The sequence below is a fragment of the Delphinus delphis genome, chromosome 8 (genome assembly GCF_949987515.2).
Source record: "Delphinus delphis chromosome 8, mDelDel1.2, whole genome shotgun sequence".
Lineage (NCBI taxonomy): Eukaryota > Metazoa > Chordata > Mammalia > Artiodactyla > Delphinidae > Delphinus > Delphinus delphis.
The window spans coordinates 58,133,161-58,152,444 of record NC_082690.1 but is presented as its reverse complement, the minus strand read 5'-3'; the positions used below and the strand labels follow the sequence as shown (position 1 = coordinate 58,152,444).

The window sequence follows — 19,284 nt, the reverse complement described above, 5'->3', positions numbered from 1 at the left end:
GAAGTCCCTGCCTCATCCCTCCTTCTTTCTGGCTCTAGGAAGGATGTCATCTGGACCACTCAAGTGAAGGAGAATCCACGGGACATGCTCTCCTAGTCAGAGGGCCAGAATGTCTGAGTTTGAATATCAGCTTGACCACACACTTGCTGTGTGACTTTGGGCATGTCACTGTCCCTCTCTGAACCTTAACAGTTCTCTCACAGCGTGGTTAGGGGATTAAGCAGTGAACATGCTTTACAGATTTAAATTGTGGTGTAAATGTTAGTTATTATAATTAGATGAATGATCTGAGGCCCAGAGAGGCCAAACTACACCTCGAAAAACACACAGTAAGTCAGTCATCAAGCAGGGATGACAGCCAAAGTCTCCTGACTCACAAGGTAGTGCTCCTTCTGCCCTCATAATCATACTTGCTTCCTTTTCCTTTGTCCCGTTTTGCTTATTTATTTACTACATCTCTGCACCCTCCCCTCCCTTGCCCTCTGCTGCTCCCCTGCCTACACACACACACACACACACACCCCTTCTCTGGGCCATGTGACCTATCTTTCGAATAAAGCCACTGACAGCAGCTTTCTTGCTTTCATACTCTGCCGTGTCCCTATATCTCATTGAGCTCTGATGCAAAGTGCTTGAATTGGGAAAACAAAGTGCTGCCTAGTGAAAGGTTGTTAGGAAACTGACTTTTAAATATCCTTAAAAATAGTCATTGGTACTATGACTGCACATCACTTGATTACTTTTGTAATCTGCGTATCAGTCGTCAATATGTAGATGAATGCTTCTAAGAATGACTAGAATAGTTTATTTCCTTATGTGGGTTAGATATCTCTCCTGCAATCCTTCTTTCTTGAGACCTCCACCCCTTCTCTCCTCCCACAGCCCATCAATTGCCCAGTCTTTCGAGCTCTGTCTAGAACACTCATGTCCTCACCTCTCACCGGCTCAGCACCTAGCCCCAGGTCAGGGCTCCAGGTCAGGCGTTGAGGCCCCCTTGCAGTGTTCCTCTGCCTCTGGCCCTATCCTTGCCAACCCTCCTCCATACAGGTACCTGATGATTTTTACAACCCAGAAGGGATGCTATCATTCCTACAAAAACCTCTCCATTATCCAAAGAATAATCTAAGCTCTTTCAGGGAGAAACTGGGAGGCCCAGCACAAGCTAAGTATCCATAAAGACGTGTTGAATTAAATGAGATTGAAATTTGGAGAAAGGAACCAACATTTGTTGATGATATTCTATTTACATAAATTACTTAATTATCTTATTAACATCAGTGTTTTGAGAATTAAATTGAATAATGCTTGGAAAGTGCTTACTTAGCCCCATTCCTGACACTTAGTTGAATGCTATTATTATGATAATTATGGTAACAATGACCCTGCAAGATGGACGTTATCATCTCTTCAAGATTCAAGAGGATAAAGTCAGTTTTGCAGGGTCATTGGGATCGTTACCATGATTATAAGAAAACTAGATGAGAAAACTGAGGATCACAAAGACTGAGTGACTTGCCTGAGGCCACCCACCTATTGATTTGAACCCAGGACCCCAGGTTCCCAAGAGGAGATCCCTTTAGTTCACCTCACCTGCCATGGCTTTTTGCTCAAACTCAGGGCCTAGAGGTTTATTCTCTCGGTCCCCCGGGCCACCATCCCCCATTCACTATTTTTTTCTCTGGGTCCCCTATTGGTCTAGAATCTAGAGATTGCCTTTCATGCCTCCTCCTGCACACTTTCTAGAGTCTCACACTTTCTGAATCATTCTCTTAGATGTTTGAACTCGCAGAATCACAGAGCATCGAAAGCAGTACAGTAGCAAGGGCAGCTCACCCGCGAGGCCAGAGTCCCCTCTCTGTGCTGGGGACGACCTGGAGCGGAGGACAGGAGCTAAGGGCCACTGCGAACCTTTAGAAAGTTTCCTTTGTGAGAAGCTGAGGCCAGCTGCCCTGGGTCCCTGCACTGCTTCTGCTCTGCCTCTTGGGCCTCCCCCAAACAAGGATTTGAGGCCGTGGTCGTGATGCCCTCAGAGTCTGTGCTTCAGTGGCCACTGGGGCGGCCAAGGCTTGGTTTGCTCCCCACCCACTCTCCAGCCCCGCATGGTTAGAGGGGGGATCAGACAGCAGATCCCGTTCCCAGCAAGGCCCCGGCTGGCCCGTATCAAATGAGCTGTGTTTATCTCTCAGCCGCTGCTGGCAGAGAGGGCAGGACACAGACCCAGCTGGGGTGCTCCGCAGAGCCAGCCCAATGCTCCGAGGATTGAATAATGTCTTTCTTCCTCAGTCCCTCCCCCACCAGAGAAGGGAGCGATTGCAACACCGCTGTGGCCTTACATCTTAGGCTTGCTGCTGAAGAAAACCTGTCCCACCTTCTCTGGGGCGGCCCTGTAGCCCGGCCCCTGTGCCAGTTGGCAACCCCTCCCCCTCCCCTCCGGCTCAGAGCATGAAGACGGAGAGAATGTCTCAGCCCTGGCCTGGGACGGACCTGGCAGCAGCTAAGAATGTGGAGGCCTGGCAAGCCGTCCCCCAACCCCAGGAGTCCCAGGCCCACCACGCCCTCCAAGGTGAGAAGCGCTGCCCAGAGCTCCCTCTTCTTCTAGGGAGGTGAGTGCCCAAGGCCACGCCAAAACTAGGCAGGAGGAAGAACTCCAAGACCTCAGGCTGCCTCTGTCCCCACAGTCCTGGCACTTGCCCCATCCTTGCACGTGGCTGGTAGAAGGGAATCTAGCTCCTTATGCCACGAAATCACTGTGTGATGTTGAGGAAGACTCTTCCTTTCCTTCTCTGAGCCTCAGTTTCCCATCTGCAAAATAAGGGGTGGGGGTGAACTTGGATCTTCACGGGTTTACTGTACAGATAGTTTCCGAATCCATGATTTCAAAATTCTAAGATTCCAAGGTTCTAGGTTTCTAAGATTCTACATTTCATTAGAACACAAAGCTTCTGGAGTTGTAGGATGTTGTGCTTCTAAGATTCGATCATTTCAAGCTTCCATGATTTCGGATGTGTTGATGGTCCCATACACCTAGGCTCTCAGGGGCTCCAAGGGGGGCTAGGATGAGGTTCAGGCAGCCAGTGCAGCCGATCTCGATGACATGGAGAAGGAGGCAAAGTCTGTTTCTCATATGCCCTCCCTTCCCATCCACTCTCTGTTGGTCCTCTGTGGCCTTCCCACTCCAGCCCTGGCCTGAGGCCTGCCCTGCTTCTTCTCTCCACCTCGCCACCATATCTCCTCCCACCCATCATCTCTTTCTCCAACTCAGGGGCCAACTGCATCTTCCCTCAGAGGACTTTCGGAGTTAACGTGCCCCGCCAGTGATGTCTAACCCAGAAAAAAGACATTAGTGGGGAAGTTTTTGTTTGTGGAGGACGATTGGCCCTGTTCCAGGCTTTAGAGAGACAAAGAAGAATTTAAGTGGGACAGGTCTCACACCCCTCAAAACCCCTTACCCAGTGTGTATGTAGTTCCCAAACTCTGGCTTCAGAGTCCAATAGGCTGGGGTTCAAACTGGATTTGGCTTTTATCTGCAGCCTGCATTTAGACAAGCTATTTAAACATTCCAGGCCTCAGTTTCCATATCTGTTCAATGAGGTTAGTAATAATCTTTGGGGGTTATTGCAGAATTAAGTCAAATAATATGTGTAATATGTCTAATGCTTGCCACATATTAGATGCTCAATTAAATGGTAGGTTAAAAACAAACAGACAAAAAGCAGACCTGGGTGCTGACCCCAAACTTCCCTAACAGTCCATTTCTCATGGTGTTCCTTCTACTCCCAGAATTCTATTAGGGCATGAACATCATGGTGCCTGCCATTAAGGTCAAATCTCCCAGGTCTCAACCTCACCAACCTTGCTTCCTGTGGTTCCCTGCACTCTCCTAGCTCCACTCACAAGCCAGACTCCCTCAACACCACTTCTACCTACACAGATCTGGGCTGGGATATGGCCATGAAAGTGGTCAGAAAGGCTGGAGGAGAAAATGGGAAGGCAGGGATGAGAGGCCAGAGATCAGGCTGGAGAAAGAGGCAGAGGCTCACGAAGGGCCTTGAGATCCCCAAGGGCAAAGGAAAGCCACAGAAAGGCCTTAAACTGGGGTGTGCCCATGGTCAGGTTTTCATTTTAGAATTAACACTGCGGCTGCAGGAATGGAGAATGGATTGGAGAGCAAGACTGGAGGCAGAGAGACCAGGGAGAGGCTGTTACAGTTGTCTGTTTTGAGATAATGCTGGCCTGGACCAAGGCAGGAGCAGTGCTGATTGGCAAAAGTACAGATTTGAGGAACACTAAGTAGGTACAGTAGGTAGGCTTTCAGACAGACTGGATGTGGGTGGAGAGGGTGAAAGGGCAGTCAAGGATGGGATTGAGGTTTCAGGCCTGAATAACCAGGTGAATGTGGGGTTCTTAGCACAACAGGCAGTAAATGTTATTGTCATTAGTTTTGATGTATTATTATCATTAGTAATAGTAACATTAGTTCCTGCTATTCATTCACTGATTGAGCATTTTGTATATCAAGTCATACATGTCCATGGGACTCGTACATAACTAAATAAGACACCCTCCCCACCCTCAAGGAGCTTACAGCCTAATGAAGAAGACAGAGAGATATGATACATACAGTTGACAAGTTCTAAAATAGTGGAAGCATGGGGGCTTGAGGGAAGGCTTCCCTGAGAAGGTGCCTGACCTGGACCTTGAAGGAGTTAACAAGGTAGAGACAGGTTGACCTAATCTGAATTCAGGGTAGCAACATTTATCAGACAGACTCTGGTATCTGTCACAATGTTATCACGTCACCCCAGCCTGTCACGAGCAGGCTCCCACTTGCTTTTCCAGCAGAACTCTCGGTGGTGGCCCTTTTTTAAGCCTCACCTCCTCTTGCTAAATTTCTCACTCCCCCCATCCAGCCCCCACCCACACTCCTTCAGGCTTCTGTGCCTTTACACACGCTGTTTCTTCCACCTGGAATGTGATCCCCCATCTCCAACGTTTGACCAACTCCTCATTCTTCCAAAGTCTGTTTAGATGCCACCCCGTGAAGCCACCCAAACCTTCCGGGCCACTGGCCAGTCCTTCCTGTGGGGTCCCACAGAACTGAGTTCAGCCCTCTGTCACAATTTTCATCATACTAGATTAGAAATACTTTTTGAATGGATTCCTCTTCCTTACTAAACTGAGTTTCTTGAGAGCAAGGACCAGATCTCATTCATTTTTGTATCTCCTGTGTTCCGTGCAGAGGCTACATAGTTGGCACTTGATAAATGAATGCATGATGAAAGAATGGAGTTGAGGGAGGTTCTGGAAGAGGAGGTGATTGCTGGTCCTTAATCCTGGAAACCTCTTGCTTTAACAAAAAGGGAAATTCATGATGTGACATGAGAGCCAAATCCCTTAAGGCACTTTGATCTTGCCACCTAACGGGAATTAGCCTTTGACCTCCCCTTTCCATCTCCCATCATCTGAACTCCCAAATTACCCACCAAACCAAACACCATGTACAAAAAGGCCAGGAGCCTGGGGAGGTATGCGGCTGAGCGATTCCATGATCTTTACGTGTAAGTCAAAATTCCCAAACTGCCCCATCCAAGGTCAATGCACCTTCTGCCTTGAAACCCTCATGCTATGATAAAGGTCTCTCATGGTAGTCAGGAGTGGGTAGTGTGGCTGGGAATTCTTCCAAAAAGAGACAGAAAGGACAAGAAAGAAACTTCTGGGCTGCAGGAGAGGCTGGATAAGACCACGAAAATGGCACCAGGTGGAGCTGGGGCTGGAACTGTGGCTGGCCTGTCCCCAGCCTGAGAGAACTCAGGAAAAACCTTAGAGAGAGCCAGCCTGCGAGGGAATGTGAGAACGTTCACATCTTTTCCCTTGTGCCCAATCAGCCATAGTTTATTTATGTATAGCTTCCTTTTCACACAAACAAACTTGCTCCCCTCTGAGACATAAGCTCTGCTCTGGGCACTGGCACTCGATGGGGGAGGTCTCCTAAGGGAATCAGAAGTAAAAACCTCGCTCCTCAGTGGCTGAGCTGTGCAACCTAGGGAAAGGGCCCTCACTTCCCTGAAGCTGAATTCGTATCTGGCACATGGCAGATGTTCAGGAGCATAGAAGGACCTCAAAGGAGAGAGTCATCAAACCAGGAAAGGCAGCTCTGTTGCCTGGCAAATGTCAGGGGGCATAGAAGACCCTATTTACATTCCATTCTGCCTCGGACATATACATTTATAGATTTACAGAATCTTAGAAAGTTAGGGATTGAGAGATGATGTCCAATCCCCTATTTTACAGATGTGGACACTGAGTGCCAGAAAGGGATTGGGACTTGTCTAAGGTCATTGATTTTTGCCAGCATGAACTCCAATGCCAGTCTTCAGATCTGGGTAGGTGGAGGCTGATTATAGGAAAACCCATACCCTAAGAGACAGGATCAGAAGAAATGGCTTTAAATTGCAAACAAAAGGATTTAGCTGAGACACAAGGAAGAATCCTGACTGCAACAGAAGAGTGTGGAACAGGCTTCTCTGGGATGGGATCCTGCCCAGAGGCAGGGGGATGCCTGCAATGATCTCTGCATTGCACCTCCCAGCAGCACTGCTCCCATGCCAGTCCTCTTCTTTGGGAGTCCAAGGGATTCAAGGTCCCTCTCCCAGAGCCTGGCACCGCGGCCAGCGGCTGGGGGAACTTGAGAGGCCAGTCCTGGAACAGGTGCAACAGCTGGAGCAACTGCACAGCTGCTGCCCTGCTCGGCTCCGCAGCCTGCAAGCCAGTGAGTGAGACAGAGACCTCTACTGGTGGGAGAGAGGAGGTGCAGAACCTCCTAGACAGACCCAGAGAGGGGCCTGACTGGAGCCAGATGTCAGCCCTCTGTACTCACTGTGCCAGGCCCTCTAGGCACTTTCTCTTGGTGTCTGAGAATCAGTCCATCTATCCACTCCTCCCTGGCAGGGCAAGAGTACCAGGCTGCAGACCTATACTCTCCCAACTCCCTTTTCCAAAGGTCAGAGCAGACTCAGAACCAAGGCAACAGCATCTTTGGGTCTTAGAGTCTTAGATTCATGGGATGTTAAAGCTGGAATGGTCCTCAATGATTATCTATTTGACTCCAACCATCTCACTTTACAGCTGGGGAAATCTCAGGGGCAGAGAAAGGCAACTTGCCCCAGGTCACAGTTGGAATTGGTGGCAGAGTCAGGGCTGCAGCCCTGACCTTCTAATTCCAACTTTGCCCTCTGTACCATATCATATCATGGGAGCTCCCTTCCCGCCCCATCTCTGCCTATGGGGTCTGGGGTTTTGTCACCTGGGAACAAAAACTTTGATTCCCATAGTATATATAACCCTTGGAGATAGAATAGAGCAGCCGATGTTTTTACCTGATAACTGACTCTCTCCTGAAATCAGGATTGGCTGGAGGGAGAGATGAGAAAGCAGAAGTGTGCTGGACACCTTAAAGGGGGGTGTGGAGGGCACAATTAGTAAGGAAAGAGCACAAAGAAGAGGAGCTGACATAGGAGAAAGAGCACTGGAAAGGGAGTCAAGGTACTAGGCAGGTTCTTGTTCCACAGACAGAAGGGAGGGATGGGTGCCCAAAGCGACTGACATCATGTACGCATGCGGCTCAGCCTGGGACTGGCAACAGTACTGGTCAGTGACCAGGTCAGGGATCCCACCCTGGCTAAGGGCTCTAGCTGGGAATGGAATAGGGGTTTGATCTATGGTAGTGTTTGAGGATTAGGCCTCAGCCTGTGGCTGGAGTTGAGATTCAGTTTGGGCTAGGATCAAGGCTCAATCTGTGGCTGGAAATAGAGCCAAGGATAGAATAACCTTTGTTTGAATACCCTTGTGCTTTAAATAAGGAGCAAGCTGCCACGCATGTTCACAGGACCTAGGCAATCTGCAGGACTGGGCCACCTCAGGAGTCAGACACCACATGGGCCTGAGAATTTCCATCTGTCGGTATCACTTCTGAAAGCACCTAAGATGCCACCAGGAGATTTCATATCTATAACAGGCCCGATATCTTACTAACTAAACTTACTAAACTAAGACGAGGGTCTTCATAGGAGAACTTCAAATAAGACCTCGGCAAATGACTATAGGATTGTTTCTAGATTCATAGGTTGTTAGCACTACACAGAATGAGGCTCAGAGAAGGAAAGTGATTTGTCCTAATTCACACAACCAGTAAGTGACAAATCGGGGACTAGGATCCATGTCTCTGTTCTTTGCTTTAATAAATTTGCTGTGTGACTTTGGGCAAGTCACTCCCCCTTTCTGGGCTTCAGTTTAACTATAAGGATTGGTACATCGAGGGGTAGAAGATTTTCAAATGTTCTTCTGGCTTTGACATCCCAGAATCTTACACCCCTCTGACTACCGGTCCACCTCACATTAACTCAACAGTTCTGCTCTGAGGTTTTTCTTGCCCGTCGGGAACTAGGCTCCAGACTAGGGGAGATGGAATACTGGCAGCACCTAGTGAGAAACATGGCCCAAAGGCCAGTGGAGGCACAGAGGAGGGGAGATCAGAGTGCATCAGGTGGCAGGGAGAGTTTGCTGGAAGAGGTGTGACCTAAGCAAGGCTGTAGAGGGCTGACAAACTGTGGGAGGCAAGAAGGAGAGGTGTGGGTAGGACATGAGCAATCTGCAGAAAGATCTGATTCTAGGACATCTTTCTAAGACACAACCAGGGCAATGAAATTTGGAGAAAAGCCTTGGGGGTTAAGAGCCATGTGCCAAGTGGAAGGGAGGCAGGCATGGAGGGCATCCTGTGCTAAGTTGCTTTTAAGAAAAAACAGGAAGGTACTAGGAGGAAACCTCCAGGGCTCCAGGAGGGGGAGGAGACATTGATTGAGTAGTAGGCATTGTGCTGGGCACTTAACACAGTCACCTCCTTTAATCCTCCCATGAAGTGTTCGGGTTCCAGGTGAGTATGGGTCTTAGACAGATGCAGAAATTGAGGCTCAGAGAAGTTGTCACTTATGAAAAGTCACACAGCTACTAAGAGGCAGAGCCAGGACTTGAACCAACCCTGGGCTCTTTTCAGGACTTGTTACTAAGGACTTCTATGAGTCTCATGCTGCTGGCAGCCCAGAGACGACCAGACATGCAGCCTGCCCTCATGATCAGAGACAAGAATGAAACAAAATCCAGCACTGCCGGCTCCAGAAAGTCACGTGCAAAAGAAGGCAGAGATGGGGGAGCTGAGCTGTGGACAGGAAAGAGCTCTAGGCTGGGAAACTGGGGTTTCATCCTAGGCTCCGCCCTGTGTAACCTGGAGCAGACCACTGCCCTGGGCCTCGGTTTTTTTATTGGGTATGTCAGGGTTTGAACTAAGCTCCTTCCTTCTTTTTAAGAGAATCTTTGGTTTTGTTTTCCACCCTCACAGCGTTGCAAGAGAGTGGCAGAAGATGGGGAGGAGGTCCATCAGCCTATTGTGGAAACAGTGAGGAAACTGAGGTTCAGAGAGATTATATAAACTGTTTGCAGTTACGCTGTATCTAAGTGGAAAAGCATGAATTAGGGAACATGTTTTTCAAGAACCTACCATGGACCAGCTAGTTGCTGGTGCTGGTCGCTTTCCATGTTTTCTTGAATTTAATCCTCAGAACAGTCCTAGGATTTTTCACTCCCATTTTATAGATTAGCAAACTGAGGCTCCGAGACATGCCCTCCATGCCTCCCTCCTACCAGCTGGTATTCAACAGATCTGGGATAGTGAAGACCCTGGTCTATCTCACTGTGCCCTGCTACCTCCCAGTGTCTCACAACTCCAAATCAGGGTTCCTTTCACATGCTGTGGGACACAGGGGAAAAAGGCATAGAATTTGGAATTGGAGAGTCCTGACTTTGGATAGCTCACTGCCTCTGTAAACTTGAGCGCGTTTCTTCTCTCAGCCTAAGTTTTCTCATCTGTAAAATGCAAATGATAATACCCACCTCATGGGAGTGTTGTGAGCATCAAAAGAGAAAAGCAATGGGAAAGTTCTCCTAGTTAGCTCTTCTTTCTTTCCACTGGCTCTCTTTAAATGCAATAGCCTCTTCGTCTTCATCACACCCTTGCAGCCAAACGTACCAGACTCTCTACTAGGAATAAGCATAGCCCCTCCCCCACAAAAAGCACAACGCCCTGCCCTCTCTCCCACTGCTCTCAGTTCCCTCCTCCTCGGGTCCATGGCTGCAGCCCCCTTGGCTCTGAGTCTTGCCAAGTTCCCCCCAGTCTCCCAGACTCATGAGCCCATACTGGTCCGCAGAGAAGTCTCCACCCTCCCGGTACAGGTGCTCCCTGGATGGCTGTCAGAACAGTCTGGGGTCCCAAGTCCTGGCACTTTCCCGCTCATCCCGGGTCTCCCATCCCTCTTCTGCCATCCAGCACACCCACCCGTTACTTACGGGCTCGTGCGTGGGAGTCCAAGGGGAACCAGAGCAGCGCGAGTCCCAGCAAGGAGGAGAGGACCCTTACCTCGGGAACCATCCTTCCTTTCCCAGGGCCAGGCCCCCAGGCGCTGAGCCGGGAGGGGGAGTCGGGAGAAAGTGAGATGAGGGGGTCACTGAGGCACAGCGCCACAAAGCAATGCACAGACCCAGGGAGGGCGGCTGCTACCGTGGAGATTCAGAGAAGGGTCGAGAAGAAGGTGGTGAGGACAAAAAGGGAGGTCCAAGGTGGGAATAAGAGGAAGGTGGAAAGAGAACGGAGGCAAAGAGATGGAGGGATAGAGGAAGGTATGCAAGAGGGGAAAGCGATTAAAGCAAAGGAGAAGGTGAGAGGGAGGGGTGGAGAAGAAAGACAGGAGAGGACAGGGGTCCACCGAGCGCGCAGCGCTGGGCGAGGCGCGCGGGACCGGCGGGCTGTTACGGGCGTGCGGGCTAGAAGCGGCAGGCGCCCTCTGCTCGCTGGGCTCGGGGTCGGGCCGCGGGGTCCTGGGGCCCGGCGGGGCGGCGGTACCGGCGGCGGCGATGGCGCGGCGGCCGCGGGGGGAGGCTGCGCGCGGGCCGGCTGTGCACGCCAAGGGCGCCAGGCGCCGCGCTCGGGCGCATTTGTACTTTGCCGCGGGAAGCAGGCAGCCCCGGCCTGGCGCTGGCCTAGCGCTGGCGCCTCCTCTGGGGCACCGCGGGCTCGGTGGATTGGCCACCCGAGAAACAGGCCCACTTTTCCCCCTCCTCTCTAGTGCCGGTCTCTGGGACAGACGCTCCAGGCGCGGCGCCGAGAGGAGGCGAGGGGGCTGGGGAGGGGGAAGGAGCCACCCGGGCCACGGGTTTTAACCCCTGACTCCCCGCGGCGCCCAGAGTGCAGGAGGACCGAACCCAGTTAGGCTTCAGGTGGGAACTGGGGGTGGGGAAGGATGAGATGTCGAGTCGGGGAGGGGAAGCGGGCTGAGGAACCGAGAGGCGCTCAGGTTAGGGAACTCGGCGGTGCGTGCACGGAACTCCGCCTCTGGATGAAATCGGGACACTTGCTGTTCTTAATTCTGTTTGTGGACTTGGCCATTCCACCTGAGTCTGTTTCCCAGATCCCGATACTAAAATTGGGATCTTAGTATCTTTTGATATTTTAATGTCTTCCCGCAATTATTTCGAACATGAAATGAGATAATGAACGTCAAAGCACTCAGATCTCAAAAGGAAGGGGGCCTAATTTCAGGAGCCTGGAATGCTCTTACCAGTTACCCCCCGAACCCACAGACACCCTATGCCCAAGCTGAAATCCAGCCCAGAGGGATCCTTGGTCCTTACTTTGGGAGTCTTCCTCTGCTTCCCCCTCCCAGTCCTGAAGCAGGACACAATCTCTCCTTTGCCTCTGCAGGTGAGGCCTGCACCTCTCTGAGAGTGTTTGTCATACTCAGTCCTCTTGAGTAAGAGCTTTTTGTCAAAGTGTTGTCTTTCTTACCGGAAGGTGAGTTCTGGGAGGGCAAAGCCTAGAGCTTCCCACCCCAGCCCATGGTTGGTGCTCCATACCTCGTGCTGAATGAGTGTATGAATTAATAGGACCTAAGCAGAGAACCACCAGCTCTGTCCAGATAAGAAACACTCAAAATCTGAACTCAAACGGGCAGGGCTGGGCTTCCCTGGTGGCGCAGTGGTTGAGAGTCCGCCTGCCGATGCAGGGGACGAGGGTTCATGCCCCGCTCCGGGAAGATCCCACATGCCGCGGAGCGGCTGGGCCTGTGAGCCATGGCTGCTGAGTCTGCGCGTCCGGAGCCTGTGCCCTGCAACGGGAGAGGCCACAACAGTGAGAGGTCCGCATACCGCAAAAAAAAAAAAAAAAAAAAAAAAAAAAAAAAAAAAAAGGGCAGGGCCCTTGTCCTGGCTCTCCCCTAGCTTGGACATCTTTTGTAAGTTCATCCACCCCCAATTTGGACCTCAGCTTCATGCCCAGCTTCTCTTGCAGAGCTGCTGGAAACTCCAGTGAATGTTGGAGGGGAGAAGACCGGGAGGAATAAGAGAGAAGATGGGATTTTGAATCACATCCCACTCTGGTAGGGAATCACATTTCCAGGTTGAAGCACTTCTGACTGTGTCTGTAAAGATAACTTCCTGGGCTATGGCTGTGCTCCGCATCTACTGTGTTGCCTCCATGCTCTCCAAGAACAGAGAGCACTGGAGGAACCAGTGATCCCGGAAACAGAGCTTTCCCAGGGCTCTCCGAAATAGAGACAAACATGATCTGCCCCTGGGTGCCCTTCAAGCTTAATTTCTCCTTCTCCAACATGGCCAGCCACTTCCTCTCCCTTGAGTTTCCCTTTTTGCTTAGGCTTTCAGGGAACTCAGAGTTAAATTTAGTGTTTAATTGCGTCCTCCCTCCCCACTCCCCTTTTTTTGGCCACTCTGCGTGAGGCTTGTGGGATCTTAGTTCCCTGACCAGAGATTGAACCCTCGCCCTTGGCAGTGAAAGTGCCGAGTTCTACCACTGGACCTCCAGGGAATTCCCATTTTAGTGTTTAATTGCAGAAATAACCTCATCCCAAGGACTTGGGACAGAGCTCTTTTCCTTTCTCCATCTTTGTTTAAAGTCTGCTATACACATATATTCATGTCGTAGGTAAAAGAGGTGGATTGAGATTGGCCTCCCTTACATCCTGTCCATTCTACTTCAGGAAAGGTCTCTACCATGAGACAAAAAAGGTCTCAACACTCCTCTCCATCCTTATTGTCCTCAGAGCTCAGGCCATCTTCATCCCCTACTGGACTTTCTTAATAGCCTCTTCGCAAGTCTTCTGCCCCTAGCGTGGCTCCCCCAATCTATTTTCTTCACACCTGCCATAAGGATTATGTTGATCATTTCTACTGACAAATCTGATCACATCATTTTCCCACTTAAAACCCATTATTGGAAATAAAAAATATATAACATTAAGTGCAATGTGATATCCTGGATTGGATTCTGGGGCAGTAAAAGGACATTAGTGGGAAAACTGGTGAATAAAGTCCATACTTTAGTTTATAGTAATGTACCAACATTGGTTTCTTAGTCTTGACAAATGTGCCATGCCTATGTAAGATGATAACATTGGGGGAAACAGGGTGAAAGATCTATGGTTCTTAGATAAAAACGCTGTACTATCTTTGCAACTTTTCTGTCAATCTAAAACCCGTCCAAAATAAAAAGTTTATTAACTATATAACAGGATAAAACATTATTGACTTCCTATCACTTATGGATTCTAATCCAAAATCATTAGCATTGGATTCAAGACCACACATTTTCTGGCTTTGCCACCTTCCCTATACTTTCACCAGCCACTCGCCTCCCAGACTGGCCATGCATTTTCACACCCCCATAGCTTTGTATATGTTTTCCTTCTGCCTGGACTATCTTTCTCCTCCTTCATCTAGTGAATTTTGTTTTACTTTTCAAAAGTCAGCTCTGAGTCATTTCTCTCTCAGGCCTTCTCTGAGTCCCCCAGGCAAAGTGAATTTTTGGTAGCAAAAATTTTAGCAAATAGCAAAAATTTGTATTTTAACTGTTGAAGTGTAAATATTTGCATTTCTACCCTGCACTCTGAGGGCAGGGTTTGTTTGTTTTCATTTATATCTATATTTCCAGCATTTAGCAAAGTCCCTGATACACAAAGATACTGGGTAAATAATTGCTTCATGAAGGAATGAAGACCTCGGCGATATTATTCTCTCATGGGAGAGGCTTCAGCACCCCTATTGCCCTCAGCTTTAATCAGTGATTGACATAAGAAACAAGCTCTTGAGGAAAGTTTCTGTGTCATCTGTAGAATTGCTGTTGAGGACGGTTGTCCATATATTATCTAATATCCTTTTAAAAAGGAGATTTGATAAATTTTTCCAAAATCTAGTCAGGAAAAAAAATTACCCATAGCAATTTGTTGCACCAAGTTTGTCTGGCACCTGCTTGCTTCTGCCTTAGGGAACTTGCTCACAGCCTCCCTAGGTGGCCCATGGCACTGTTGGACAGCTCTGTTAGAAAGCTCTTTAACTGAAATCTGATTCTCTCAGATTCCCCTCCTTGCTCTTAGCTCTGCCCTCAGGGCTGCACGGAACAAGCCAAGTCCTTTGGTCTTCTGAGATCTCTACAGAGATGTGAGGCACAGAACTCTTCCGTACTCTCATCTTTACCAGTTCTGGCCCCTGGACCCCTCATGCCACATTAAATTTTCTCTCTCTTCAGATGTGCTGAGCTCTTTTCTCCCTACGCCTCTGCACAGTATGTTTTTTTTCTAACACCTCCCTCTACCCACTCTTATCTGTCTGGCTTATTTTTCCAGGATCAAGGTAAGCTCCTTCATTCATCCAATAGTTATTGAGAGCCAACCTTGTGCTGGGCACAGTACTAGGTGCTAGGGACACAGTGGAGAACAAGACAGACACTGATGCTTATAGTTGAGGTTCTCGCTGAAGTCTCTCTAATGGCCTTCTTTCCTCCATGCTTCTGTATCTCCATTATAGCCCTTGTCGCACTGTATCACCAAAGGTTTTATGTCACCTCCTCTAAAGTGAGAACATTCACTGTTATTTGCCTAATATCCTCCCCAGCTTTCAGCACACAGTTTTGTACATAGTAGCTTTTAAATAAAGTTTGTTGAACAGAATTCTTGTTCTTTCAGACAGTCCTTTTGTGACTTGTTATTTGTGGCCAACAGGCCTCCTCCTGGACGGCAGGCTGCTTGATTATGTAAAATTAATATAACAATAAGGACCATAGAGTTCAGAGTCAAGGAAAGTTTTCTTAATTCAGTCAACTTAGTTCTGTAAGTAAGATTCTAAAAGCAGTTTTACCATATAAGAATCAATATAAGAGGACTACATAATACATACTACAACAGTGGTATGCTGATAAATGTTTAACAACCAGTTCTCCAAGGGAAAAAAGCCCTGGTTTATAGCATTTGCCAATTTCCATGGTGTAAATATTCCCATCAGGGCCAATTTCAGGCTACTGAGGGACATCATTGGATGTGGAGTTGAGATGCACAGTAGGACACCATTATGCAGTGCTTCCATCATACAGATACAATAAATGTAAATAACTTCAAGAACATTGATAGTAAAATGTAATAAAATAATTAGGAGGCAATACTTTGAATGTTTTAAATATAAATTATTTAACTGTAAATTTATATAAGTTACTGTTTAGTAACGACCGAGTTTAACAATCAGCTTGCAAAATTCCTGAAAATTTACCACTGGGCTCTCCCAAGCCCTTATAAGCCAACTCTAGCACATTGCCTTTATGTGATGCCCTGAAAAGGGTGAACAAATTGACTCTTGAAAGTTGTGTCCAATTTAGATACATTAAGAGGAGAGTCTTATTTATAGGAGCTGTTAAAGTTGATGTTATTTGTAAAGTGAACAGTCCCCACTCCACTTCTACTCTTCAGCCAGGTCAGAGTTATTCATCCATGTAAAACATATTTATTTAAGACCTACCGTTATTTTAGGACATGTTCGTTTGGATCTCCAGGTACTGTGCATGTAGTTGGCCTAAATAAATGTTTGTAGAATGAACATGAGGCTCACCCATATTTATTTGTATGGGTACTTATGTGGCTATGTGAATATTCCTAAGTCCTTTTTTTTCCTCCGTCAGTGGGCCATCTCTTCCCAGGACAGCCTGCACACAGAGATTCTGATGGAGGAGGTATCAGGAAAGCAGGATGGGGGAGCACATAGCCCTTAATTTCACAGAGCCCTCATGAGCGAAACTGAGTGGGGACAAAGTGTCTTCAATGGAAGACATGGAGTGGGAGCATCCTTCGTCCAGGTCCTAAGCTTTGCGACCGACCAGACGCCTCCTCCACTGCTGGCGTCATCACTAACCAAGCACCAAGGAGAATGGATCTTCTGTTCCTACCTCCTCCAAGCTCAGGGGGACTTTTGAAAAGCAGTTTGTCCTCAGAGACTTCTTTCCATAGGTCTGTGAAGATGTAGCTAGAGCACCAGTAAACAGTGCCACATGACTTGAGTTCTATAGCCAGACAGTGGCAGGCACTGGATCCACCCAAAGGTAGAGTGAGGAACCACCAGAGTTATCTTTTAAAAATGTAAATCATTCAGTGTCACCTTCTTGCTTAAAACCTCTCCATTGCACTTAGAATAAAATCTAAACCTTTTGTCATATTTTGAAAACCCCTCCATGACCTGGCCTCTGCCTGCCCTCTAACTGTAGACCATCCTGCCAGGGCCTGCAAGGTTCTAGTACATTGGCTTTCTTTCTGTCCCTGGGTACACCAAGCTGCCTGGACCCTTGGCAGGGTCTTTGGCCTGGAAGTTTCTCCTGCTTGGAATGCTCTTCCCTCAGCTTTTTTTCCCCAGCTGACACTATATTCAGCTCAGATGTCACTTCCTCAGTGAGGTTTCCTTTGTGCAACCTGTCTAATGATGTCCCCTTCCCATCATTTTCTATCATATTGCCTTATTTTGTTTCCGTTGTGTCACATCATTATCTGCAATGTATTTCTTCATTATTATATTATCTGCCTCTGCCATGAGCAATGTAAGCTCTATAACAGCCTGGACCGTAATGCTTTTTTTTTTTAATTAATTAATTAATTTGTTGGGCTGCGTTGGGTCTTCATTGCTGCACTCAGGCTTTCTCTAGTTGCAGCGGGCAGGGGCTACTCTTCATTGTGGTACCCGGCCTTCTCACTGCGGTGGCTTCTCTTGTTGCGGAGCATGGGCTCTAGGCACGCGGGCTTCAGTAGTTGTGGCTCGCAGGCTCTAGAGCGCAGGCTGAGTAGTTGTGGCGCAGGGGCTTAAGTGCTCTGCGGCATGTGGGATCTTCCTGGACCAGGGCTCGAACCCGTGTCCCCTGAATTGGCAGGCAGATTCTTAACCACTGCATCACCAGGGAAGTCCCATGGACCCTAATTCTTGATCTCTGTTTTATTCCTAGTTGGTAGAACAGTGCCTAGCACATAGAAGGGGCTTACTGAATATTTTTTTAATAAATGAAAATAAATGGAAGATATCTGGATTATCTGGATTATCTGATTCCTGTGAGGAACGGACCCTAAACTCAAGACTCCAAATCCTCGGAATTCAACCATGCTTGTATTTTCATCATTATTATTACTGCTCTCACTTTTATTATCATCTCACAACCTACAACAGTGCCGCATGGCACATGGGGGTACTTACTGTCTGTAGAATGAATGAGTGAATGAATAGACATCAACTTTACAGCTGACCTCAAACTTCGTTCCTAGCCTTATTTGCTACTCCATCCCCAGTCCAGCTTCTTATATATACTAAGCTCCAGTTACTCCAAACCAATCGTTTTTCACCTGACACACCCTATCTACATGTCTCTGTGTGTCGGCTTATTCTACTATTCCTTCTATTTAGAATTCCCATTCCCTGTCTTTGATGAGTTCTCATTCTTCCTTAGGACCCAGTTTTGTATTCCATCCAGGTAGTTAGTCACTTCTTCTTCTTGTGCTTCACTTTGTCTACACCACTGTTAAAAACTCATCTCCTGAATTATAGTCATTTGTTGACATATCTGCCTTCTCCTCTAGATAGTGAGCTCCTTGTAGACAGGGACAATATATTTTCATCTCTGTGTTCTCAGGAACCATTGCTGGACCTACCACATAGCAGTTTCACAATATCTGTTGAAATCCTGCATCTGGTATTGGGCATAGGCTGCCTACAGGGGCATAGGCTGCCTACAGTACCATATGCTAGGTTCTGAAGGAGAAGATGTACAATGTTGGGCAAAACATGGTCCCTGGCCCCAAAGATTTACAATCTAATTAGAGAGACAAGTCCTTTTTATGGAAAGGATGTTATTAAAAACCAGTGTATTCTAGAATTAAATATGAGACAGGAGAAAGCTTGGTGTGGTAGAACACGTATAGGACTGGAATAGCCAGTAGACTTAGTTTCTGGTTCCGACTTTACCATTAATTCACTATGTGGCCTTGACAAATGATTTCTTTTCTTTAGGCCTTGGTTTTCATCCCTGTAAAGAAAGATGTTTGATCAGAAGCCTTGGATGGTTTCTAAAGCGGATTCCAGCTCTGACATTCCGAGTTTGGCTCCATGGAAACTGGGTGGAGGAGATGGTGGGAAGAGCTCAGTAGTCTTGGTTTGCCCCCTGGTGGTCACTCAGCGACATCACAATCCCGGGAGACCTGGCTTTTCTCCCGGACGGAGATAGCAGAGCCCAGAGCCTAGTAAACAAAGAACTGTGGAACAATGACCATTCTAGAAGAGAACCAATCAGCTGGTCACTGGTGGATCGGTATAGAATCCTATCCTCCTTCAGGACGAAGGAACTTGGGAGATCATGCTCTCTGTTCTCGGCCTCCAGCTAAATCCATCTCATATCTGTTTCTATTCAAACCACCGGAAGTCAATCTTTAGAAGCTCTTTTGTAGCCCCCCCTGACTTTTTCTTCTGCTCCCATCACAGTACTCTCTCTGAGGCAAATTTTTTTTTCTACTTTCAGAATAATTGAGGAATTGTACTCCTCCATTCTCTCTTTGTTCTTATTTCACATGGAAAGAAACCGATCCTTAGAGCACTGCCTCTTGTCTCCAGCTAGTTTGGGTTCAGAAGAATTGGACAGCGATATGAGTACATAATCCATTGTCCCTCTTGGCCAAATTCGAGTCTAAGGACAGATGAATTTGAAGTTGTAGTCCTGAACCCCAGTGTCCTCCAACTCTACCCCTCCCCCTTGGGCTTTCTGATACCTATTTTACAGGAGAGCAATTGAACATCCAGAACAAAGCAGAGGCAAATTTTTCATTCTGGTCAGAATTACTATCCACCCATTTATTTATGACAAAATGAGGGTTTTTGCTC

General features: G+C 47.9%; 1 protein-coding gene across 2 annotated transcripts in view; it reads right to left on the bottom strand.

Annotated features, from left to right (window-relative positions):
- The window catches only part of CHRDL2 (chordin like 2), a 30,849-nt gene extending 20,372 nt beyond the window's left edge, over nucleotides 1-10,477 (bottom strand). For both annotated transcript variants that reach the window (XM_060018280.1, XM_060018281.1), the window contains exon 1: nucleotides 10,396-10,477. In XM_060018280.1, coding sequence (XP_059874263.1) covers nucleotides 10,396-10,477 — 82 coding nt within the window. The remainder of the gene's footprint in view (nucleotides 1-10,395) is intronic.
- Nucleotides 10,478-19,284: the final 8,807 nt, after the last annotated feature.